General features: G+C 40.9%; 1 protein-coding gene across 1 annotated transcript in view; it reads right to left on the bottom strand.

Moving 5' to 3' along the window:
* The window catches only part of cspg4 (chondroitin sulfate proteoglycan 4), a 67,909-nt gene extending 59,247 nt beyond the window's left edge, over window positions 1–8,662 (bottom strand). Inside the window, exon 1 of the mRNA XM_030732451.1 lies at window positions 8,536–8,662. Coding sequence (XP_030588311.1) covers window positions 8,536–8,611 — 76 coding nt within the window. The 5' untranslated portion in view covers window positions 8,612–8,662. The remainder of the gene's footprint in view (window positions 1–8,535) is intronic.
* Window positions 8,663–10,466: the final 1,804 nt, after the last annotated feature.

The following is a 10,466-nucleotide window of genomic DNA, read 5'->3' on the forward strand; positions in this document are numbered from 1 at the left end:
ACTGTCTCACACACACTGAAAATCCCCACCCTGGATCCTCTTTCCTCCTCCCTTGTCTGTTTCGTCAACCTCATGTGAAGCAACATGCTCTTGGTTGGCGCTACTGTCTAGCTATATTTAACTAGGCCATGCTATTCCAAAATGCCAGATCCCAGGACTGGTGCTACCCCTTCCCTCCTGATTCTGTATGAACCCAGCTTGTAATGAGGCCACCTGGCTTCAAATTACTCAGGTCCCTCTGTGGTGTTGATGAAGATGTTCAACAGGATGAGAGCTGGCGCTGATCTGCATGCTGTGAAAAGTGGCCATCCAAACTGCAGCCTCCCGCGCCGTGTTGTGGGAATGATAGAGCAGGAGACCAGCTATTTGGATGAAAAAAAAAAAGTGGGGGGTGGGGTGATTATCACTGAAAAGCATGCATGAGGAAAATAACAAACAATCTGCGTTACATTTTTGGAGAAATTCCACATTAGATGCAAGGAGTTTGCAGGAAAACTCTAAACTTTGTCAGTAACCAAATGCACTAAGTAGAACCTTTTCATTTGTGCCTGGAGGATCACATATTCTAGCACCTCGTGGCTAAACATGTCATCTTGGAGCAAAGGCTAATACACCAAGGAGTGGACGACTAATTAGAAGCACAAAACTATTAGTCTGAGTCTGATGTCTCATGATTAACCACCGCAGGCCTTGTGCTTGTGAGTCATACACCCTTCGGGCTGGAGGTAGTCCCCACAATTGCAGTGGATTTCTCTATATTTAAAACAGTGAGTCATATTCATGTGCAAACTACCACTGCTCCACTTATAAATAGCAAGCTCAGTTCTCTCAGGAATACCATGGAGAAACAATTAAACTTACGAATGCACAATTCAACATATAACACATTCATATAATACTGCTTTGCCATGTTGCTCTTTTTTTCACTCGCTGTACAGTATTTGATTTATTTTGCCTCGGCTTACTGTTGGCTTATTGTATACAAAAACTTCCTTTAAGGAGTTGGAGGGTTGCTGGGAGATTATAATCGCTCCTGATAACAACTCAGTCTTTACATGTGTTTCACAGTGATCAACAACCGACCCTGAGAACTCTTCAAAACTTGGCTAATTGACATTCTTTCACCGCAGTTGTTTTGTCTATATTCGGTAAGAGAATCCTAACTGGTCAAGCCAACTCCAGATGTTGGAGTGGAAACCAACGTCTTTTTCCCGGGCACGTCTCATATGAATCAGCTCAACACTGGAAACATTTCCCTCATGATTCATGCTGCTTTTCCAGAGCCTGTGGTACCCTTTTGTTACCCTATTGGCTCCAACTGTCTGATTCCACAGCATGAGAGTTACATGCAGCGCAGTGTTCAACAAAGCAAGCACTGTTGCTAAATCCAATAGCCATAATTTATATCATATGATGACTAAACAAAAGAACAACTTATGATTGGTTGATAATATCCATGATAACAAGAGAACTGATTTACAGGGGACACTGAATGAAAGGCCTTTGGGTTGAGAAGAAATTTTGTTATTTCTTTATTTCCATTTAAATTTTTTTTGTGTTGATAAAGGAAACAATGGCAGCCAGATAAAATAGACTCTGCTAAAAAAAACAAACAGAACAAAACAAACAAAAAAACATAGCGGCAGCTCATATCGAGACATCTGGTCATGCATAATTCCTGCTTACTGAAACTTGGCCATTCTGTGATGATGAGAATTTCCTCTGGAGTTTTCATTTTGGGCACGAAACTCCCCAGCCGCTCTTATCAAAAATAAACACAGTTCATTTTCTGCAGTCAGTTAAGAATATACAAGTCCGTCATTCTCAGGGTCATAACACGCTTTGAATATAAATGTTCCACTCTACTCCAGAGCTTGGTCCCATTGTGGTCCTACAGGTATCAGTATCATCATGTGGCATAAAAAATTATCACTGTGTTTTTTGGGGCTTTTGTTTTTTTTTCTTCTTACATTTATAGCACCATGCACAAAAGAATCTTCAGTGACAAGAAGAACAAGGAGTACTTCAACAGATGGCATGGACCCCAAAGAGTCCTGGTCTTAACATCTTGGAATCAGTCTGAGGAGACAGAAGGTGGTGTGACAGCTTAAATCCACAAAGGGATGCCTCAACAATCTACCTGCCACCGCTTTGTAAAACTGCGTGTAACTATTTTAAGGAGAACTGATGCCAATTTAAAGGCAAAGGGGCGGCCACAGTGCAATTCTTTGTTTAAAAATAAAAACTGTTCCTGTAACTGAGAGCTACTGGGACATTTTCATAGAAGTGTTTGCAATGAAAATCTCTCACAGAAAGTAAAAATTATACTGTGTGCCGATATATCCCGATACACTGTCACCTCTCTCTCCTGAGCTGTTTAAAATGATATTTTTTCCCAGTCATGTTTACTGGTGGTATTCATTCACTTTGGCTGTTTTTCCATGGTTTCAGAGAAAAATATTATCAAAGTTTTTTTGTACAATGCTTTGATAAATGCTGGCTATTTTCCTCCTGATATAGCTATAACCCCATGCTGTTGCTACTGTAGATAAGAATTGCCTCAAATTGCATGGCGACAAGGTAATCATAACAATTTGAAATCCCAAATTGTCACCTACAGACCTGAAATCTGGTTGCAGACTATTCCGTTACTAAGCTGTACCACCAACTTATCTGATTGTCTTAAAAGGGGTTAAAACAACACAGGAGGCCACTGTGGAACGGCCTCTGAACTTCCACCTAGGGACAAAATCTGGGCTTGTGTTTATGTACAGAAACTCTCTTGTGAATACACCTCTAGCTGAATGAGTTCTGTGTGCGGGCTGTCTGACTGCTCTAAGCATATCACAGCCCTAAACTATAATCCAAGCAGCATTCCAATGACAGCCAGCAATCTCAAAGAGAACAATGTTGGAAAGATCATCTGCCAGAGGAGTACAGAGTCCTTAAGGCAAGGGACATGGATTTCTTTTTCCAGGGTTCTTGCATCACAATGAGAATAAACTGAGCTGTGATATGTGCTTTATGGTCTGTGCTTTTGAAGTTACTGAATGCTTCAATGCCACGATGAAGTAAACAGAATTTCTCTTTTACTTTGGCACGTCTACAGCTGTGTGACAGACGACTTGATGGCTTCATCTTATGTTATGATTGAGAAGCTACTCAGATTTAGTTAATAGGTCATATTTTTCTCAATATAGCGATCTTTCCTGTCAATACCTATGTTTGCTTAAAATCTGTAGATAACATTTCATTGGAAAAGAAGCCAGATAACGGGCCCCTGGGGGCAAAATGACCAAGACTCCCAGTGTCTCCAAATTCTTTGCACTGACTTCATTTATGTGGTGATTTAACCACAAGAAATAAAGGACATCAGACTTTGATCAGAGCTTGAAAATTTTGACTCCAGACTCTCTCACAAATCAGGGCCTTAATCAATGATCATATAATTGTCATGTGGTGTTTTAGAAGCATATGCAATATTATCAAGACACTGACAGTCAAGAGCTCTGGGGCAGTTGCTTCAAGGTCATCCAAATTCCTGGGATCCCAGGGCTCCTAGCTAATACAAAACTATGAAAACACCTTGTAAGTGGCTGTGGCTGTGCTGCAGTGAAATAAATGATAAGACGGTCAGCAAGCGACTGTTCTAAGGCCCTCTTTTGTATTTTACATTTCTTGCTTGTAGCTGACTTGCTTATCTGACCGTAGCAGCATGTTGTGAATGAGCAGCAGCGGTCCAGTGTCTTGCTCAAGGACAACTTGACAGGAGTTATTGCTTTTACAGCAATCAAACCTCTAAAAACTCCATTATTGGCCTGCCACTGTAATCACTGAACAGACATCCTGCTCATTCTGTAGCTGCAGGTCAACTATAAAATTCTACCTGTAGTAACAAGATGAAGTTATAGAAAGGAAGGGAGCAGGGTGAGGCAGGTTGCCTATAGAGCTAACTTTGGATTCTTGCAATGATGTTTGCCTCAGGCCAGAATCCTAAAAAACAGTTAATAAACCATGACTCACTGAAACTTTCTCTCTGAAAGTGGCAGGATGAAACATCAGGCAGGCAGAAGTGAGGAAGGTTATATCATACGAGAAACATTATCAATATTGATAGTCGTCCATGCTTAGAGATGAAATAAGGGTCTCATTTCCATGAAGCCAAAAGAAGGAGCTTGGCAGTGAGCAGAATTTTGTCTAAAGTACAAGGGCCACTCATATACAGCACTTAAGTTTCAGATGAAATGCAGCTGCATAAACCACCAGAGGGTTTTTCTTTCTTTTTTAAAAAAGGCTCCTATTCAATTATGGGATTTGCATTATTGTGTTTTGAAACCGATTATATTTAATATTTTCTTGGAAAATAATACATGGCCGTGTCTGAATTGGCCACCCATTCACTATGCAGTGCATAAACCTCAGCTGTAAATTTAATGCATAGTACACTACAAAATAGTCAAGTGACACTACAAAAAGTAGCGTACAGAAGAAGGAACACTACATCCATCGACAGAGACCATCATGTGTTGCAGCCGGTTTATCTGTTTCAGAAAAAAAAGGAGACATCAGATATGAAGCTAATGTGATTTTCTTACCCTTTGAGAGTGACTGGCGAGCATAATACTCAACCCTGCAATGACTCATCTCCTTCTATGCCAGAGCAGCATGACTCTCATATTGAGATCTCAGTTGCCAGCTTAAACTTTAAATATGTTAGTGATACACTGGAAAGTAGCTTGCTGTGAAACTTAAAGTATAATAATGAGAATAATTTGTAACGATTAAAGGAGTTGTGCATAATAGCATAGTTACAGTTGAAGTTTTTCTCATGCTTTTTTTAAAAAAAAAGTGTGCATAAATGTGCATAGATTGATGTTAGCATTTCTTTTCAATATTGTGGAAGGCTATATCAGTTGCACTATGTACCTATCCTAACTGTGTCCACTATGTACTGTAGCAAGCACTATATAGTGGATGAGTTGATCAGTTCAAGCACAGCCTCTACTGACATGTGAGGGTACCTCCAGAGAGAAAAAGCAGACAGAGCTGTGCATTCTGTTTTTTGGATTTACTCCAAAAGCCACATTTCTATCCTGTCCTAACATTGCGCTTTGTTTTAAACTAAAAGGTGAGGGAAGGGTCACAAAGCGTGTCTGTGGGACCAGCACAAGCTAAAATACAGGCTAATCTCATCAATTTCTCAATGCAAATATTGGACTTAATAATCTTCTGTGCAGACACTTGTAGTCACACCGTTTTCCCTGCCAACTCTCAAGGAACACGTGGAGACCTTGTATGTGGACACTTCACAACAGCAAGGCAAATTCCATATTTATTTTTTTCTTGTTACCATAGTGACATTATACCCACGGGGAGAAAGCTGGCTCATATACAGTCTTAGGATGCAAATCCCTTCGTTAAGCTTTGCAATTGAAAATGCAAACACATTCAGCAGCAAGACATCTTTAAAACACTACAAATGTGCATAAAATATTAGATATTGTTTGTAGTGGATGTTCCATCTTATTGTACGTTATCTAAGCAATTTAAGAAAAGCTTCCTCAATTAGATATATGGTAATTCACATAGTGCTGTTGCAATGTTATAAGGTACCCATTTCATAACATATTTATTGGCAGTATTTTACACAGCAGCATTTGTTCTGCCAGCAGGAGTTTGTCTGTTCATATCTGTGCTTTAGAAATGCCTAAATTCTATAAATGGATTTTCAGAAAGCAAAATTAGACAACAAACAAATGCTTCATATGGAAAACTTTGTAAGAATGGAGTGGATGCAGTAGATGTGACTTCCTTAGGAACATCAACACAGATTTACATCAACGGAAACATCAAACCCATCAACAGACAGAAAAATGAGGAAAAACACTATTACCAGGCCAACCAAAAAAACATGCATGCACCAGGGAGCAATTTATGATTTGGAAATAACTACCCTTGCAGTTTTTTCCAAACTTTGGTGAAAGGGCAGCCTTAATGGCTGCTGAACAGATATAGAGCTGCAGGGTGTTTTAAAGACTCAAAACAGGAACACGTCAAGTCGAATTTCAGACGCAACCGTGATAAAGTGAGCATCGCTTGATGTGGAAAAAAAGTGCTCTCATGGCTGATGGATACAGAATCGTACAAATTTTCTAGCTTTACGCCCGCGAAAAAATATCACCTTTATAGGGTGAAATTATATTTGCTGATGAACAGGATCTAAAATGGTTTACAGCATTAACATTTTTACTGCACATGCAGAGGACGCGGGATTGATTGGTTTGATTTATAGTGTGTACAGTGCTGTGAGTTTGCTTTGACTGTTTCAGATCCTCAAACAAATTTCAACATTAGACAAAAAGAATCTGAGTAAATACAACATGCAGTTTTTAAATGATGATGTGTGCCACAAGCAGTTGGGGTATTCCTGGAAGACTTGGATGCCTGTTGACCCCCCACCCCCGCCCATAAAAAGAGCAGGACACCAAGAGTTAAACATGGTGGTGGTAATGTGATGGTCTGGGGCTGCTTTGCTGCTTCAGGATGATTGATGATGGTTTGGATAGCTTTTCTCCCTCCATAAATGAAATCATCATTTAAACATTTATTGTTTGTGTATTTGGGTTATCTTTGTCAAATATTATATTTTGTTTGATGCTTTGAAACATGTAAGTGTGACAAATATGCAAAAACAAGCAAAAAATCAAACAAAAAACAAATGAGGCAGTGATCTGGAGTTGGTATATATAGTAATATAATAACACAGGTATTCCCATTAAAAAGCCGCAAATGACTTCAGAAACACCAGGACATCTGGACACTGTGTGGCGCACGTTATACGACATTTGAAGACTTAAACACTGGGAAGAAATGAAATCCACTCTCAGGCTTCTAGGATGCCTGTGGAAGAATCCCCCAACAGCTTGTGGCGGGCATTTTGTAGAGCAAAGGGGGGCTAAAATCTAATCAGTGACTTGGTACATCTGGTCAACATTAGCATTTAGTCCTCTAGGGTCAGTGGGTGAGTGCTGTTCACACTGAGGCACCGAGGATTGTGCCAGCAGATAATTAGATGAGGAGAATTGTTCCCCGGTGCAGTTTTTCGAGCTTTATCCTGCCATGTTTTCGCATAAAGGGAAATTTTGGTCTTAGATATGTGGAAAACTGCAAAGGTGACTATAACACTAGCAACTGAATGTGCACTCTGTGTTTGAATGAAGGCATAAATTACAGTTCTGCAAAAAGGTTCCTGTAAATCATGAGCAGATGAAATGTTTCTGCATTCAGGCCGCGCTGTTTGCTCGGTGTAAAGCTAATTCTTCAGCAGAGGGGTCACTGTCACGCCAGTCAGTGGGGTTTATCTAGAAATGAGCAAACAGAAAGGCAGATGACTCTTTTCATGCTTGCCGTGAACAGATCACAGTGCAGAAGAATTGAGCTCCCTGGCTGAGCTTTGACTATGTGCCACCAAAACAAAGCGATTCTCCTCCATTCAGATCAAAAGATGCTTTTTCACTTTTTCTGCCAATGGAGACATTTGTCCAGACTTAATTGGAGTGGAATTTTAAGCGAGGGTTTGAAGATCTGACAGCAGGGGGAAAACAACGGGCCCAACAGCTGCTCAAGCCCAAGGCTGAACATGCCAACTTGCCATGTGTACAACTTTGTGGCAGTGCGAGTTATTTAAGCTGTTTGAAAACAGGGGGTTTTAGTTTCCCATTAAAATACTGAACACTCTGCATCTCACACATATTGCACTTGCATCCAGCAGGACTAAGTCGAAGAACTGCTGCATCATACAGAGAAATATATATCTGTAGCTCTTTACTCTATGGGACCACTGTATGGTCCTCGGCCATCAAGCCGCCACCTCCTGTACACAAACTGCCTCTCGCACTCATTTACTAGTACCTCTCTCTCTCTCACTGTTACTTTCATCTCCTCTCTCTGGGTGGATAAGGAGTGGCTCTGCCTGCCACTGTGCACTTCCCTCTGAAAGAGCCATTCATTGCTGCCGGCAGCAGAACCTCAGCTAAGAGGGCTTCGACTTCACCACCTCCTGCCTTTTGGCAACACGCTTTCAGTGCAAACATTCCCAAGGTGAATGTGCTCACACATTCAGCCCACCACAGACTGAAAGGCAAAGGAAAAAAAAAAAAAGCTTTAGATGAGAAACTGACAGATGCTGTCTCAGCCATTGGACCAGGGGCAGACCATGGCTCATCTTTTCCCCAATGTATTGAGTTTCATCGAAGAATAAGGAGATTTTACTATAGTGAGTGATGTGTGTGCTGTAAGAATGAATAACAAAAAAGGAAGAGAACTGAAGCTCTGATGTGGAGTTATCTGTAAAGGATAAAGTTAATATTAGGTTTGTTTTGCGGGATAAACTTGTCAGCCTGTCATGGTTTGATTTATGCAAAGGGGAAGCCTCAGAGAGGGATGGTGATCTGGTCTCTTCCCGTGTATCTCTGACAGATGGGAGCAGAAGGGGAGAACCAGGACCCTAACAGAGTGATTTGCAGTGGCACTTACCTCCATGACCAGGGCTGGGGAGGCAGAGCAGCAGAGTCAGGAAGGCACCGACAAAAACTGGATGCAGGGCTCTCATATTTTCGTTGCTGAAAGTTAAGTCCTCCACTCCTGTGTTAAAGACACTCCATTCAGAAGAGACTGAATGACTTTCCAGTTTTGGGACCTGCTACAAGATACTTCTCTATCTGAAGGGGCAGGGCTGGGGAGGGACCACTAGAGGGACGCCTTCTTTCAAACCCCAGCCCCTACCCAATACACTTACACACACACATAGATCTGCATAGTCTGGAAAAATCATAACCAGACTCTCTTTGCTGACCCGGCACTTACACATATTAACAAGTATGATCCCTGTTCATACATATATGTCTCTCTCTCTCTCTCTCTCTTACACACACACGCACACACCTTTACATGCATCAATTTACATGCCTTTTGTACCACTGCACAAATCAAAACTCTGACACGACGCTCTCGGTATCTCAGTGGATTCCTTCCTTTTGTCTCAGTCTGTAATTGGAGTGCCCTTTGGGGACCAGCAGCTCCTGTTTGCAAGGATAAACCTTTTACTTTTAATTAAAGACAACTCAGGTTGCCATTGGTGCTTTATCTTTCAAGCCTTTCCCTTGATCAATGTCTGGTTTTCATGTTTTTGTTCAACAAACCTGCTCCTGAAGCTAATTAAGCTCACACTTGAGTGTGGAGTAGAGGTTGGCTGCTTTGGATTTGCATTCACTCTTGTTTCCCTATTGATAGGGCAGGGACAATAGAAAAGTTTTACTGCTCAAATAAAGCACTCAGGGAAAGACTTTATTCGTGGTGAGTGCTGTTACTGATTGTTCTCCACTTGGCTTATACTTTCATTTTGGTAATGAACATGCATACACTCATCACGAGGATTAGTATTTTCTGGCTGGATGCTAAGATTAAACCTCAAATTCACTCTCAGAGCTTGAACGTTCAATTTCATCTGTCTCACAGTCAGCAGATTGGCAAATTATTCGTCACTCTTGCTGACAGCTGAAATGGGAATACAATTAGAATATTCTTAACACTTCCTCTCAGGTGTGGAATGACTTTACAACAACAATTCGCTGTTCACTGCAGCCCAAGCAGTTTAATTAGACTTTTTCCTTTTCAGCTGAAACAAACAATGCCTCAGAAATTATCGTCAAATTAAGCGGCATGTGAAATATTACAGATAATTTCAATAATGACAATCAGGAGTGCATTTTGCATGAACAGTATATTGTGGATTGGTTGAACTGCATTTTTGTTTGCAGTGAAATGTTTAAATTAAGCACTTTGTTCCTTCCATATGTATTTCATACGTCTGAGCAGAAAATAATAAGCTTCCTTTCAACCGCTTGTCCTTGTACAGTATGTCTTTCCATTGGTTAAACAGCACCTCTTATGGAAAAATAACATAAAAACTGCACCCACAAAACCTTATTTTGCTGAACAAAACAAATGAGTAGATCCGTTTAAGATGAAGCAGACCTCTCATTTCTCCACACTTCAAAGCAGCATGAGCGACTGTGGCCATAAGACCTGTAACAAACACGACACTTGTAACACAACACCATTTATTGCAGGTAAACTTTCCTGACACCAAAGACTCCCTTGACTGCTTTGACATGACACAAGCTACAATTAAAACGCTCCCTCTGAGCCTCAGCCAACCGTTCGCACCAATGACATGCTCTCACCTCCCCGGGGATGCATAACTTTCCCTGGAGGGCTGTCACCCACTGATATGAGTGGGCTCCCACCGTATGTGAAAGCACAGGCGGGCTTATGTAACAACAGGAACCCCTTTATCATAAGCACAACAGATTATGCAAGCACATGTCTGTGAACCCGTCTTAATCAAAGTAAGTCAATGCTATTTATGAGAATTTTTTTTTTTGTTGCTTAACAATGTATGGTCA

Source organism: Archocentrus centrarchus, chromosome 6 (genome assembly GCF_007364275.1).
Source record: "Archocentrus centrarchus isolate MPI-CPG fArcCen1 chromosome 6, fArcCen1, whole genome shotgun sequence".
In the NCBI taxonomy this organism is placed as follows: domain Eukaryota; kingdom Metazoa; phylum Chordata; class Actinopteri; order Cichliformes; family Cichlidae; genus Archocentrus; species Archocentrus centrarchus.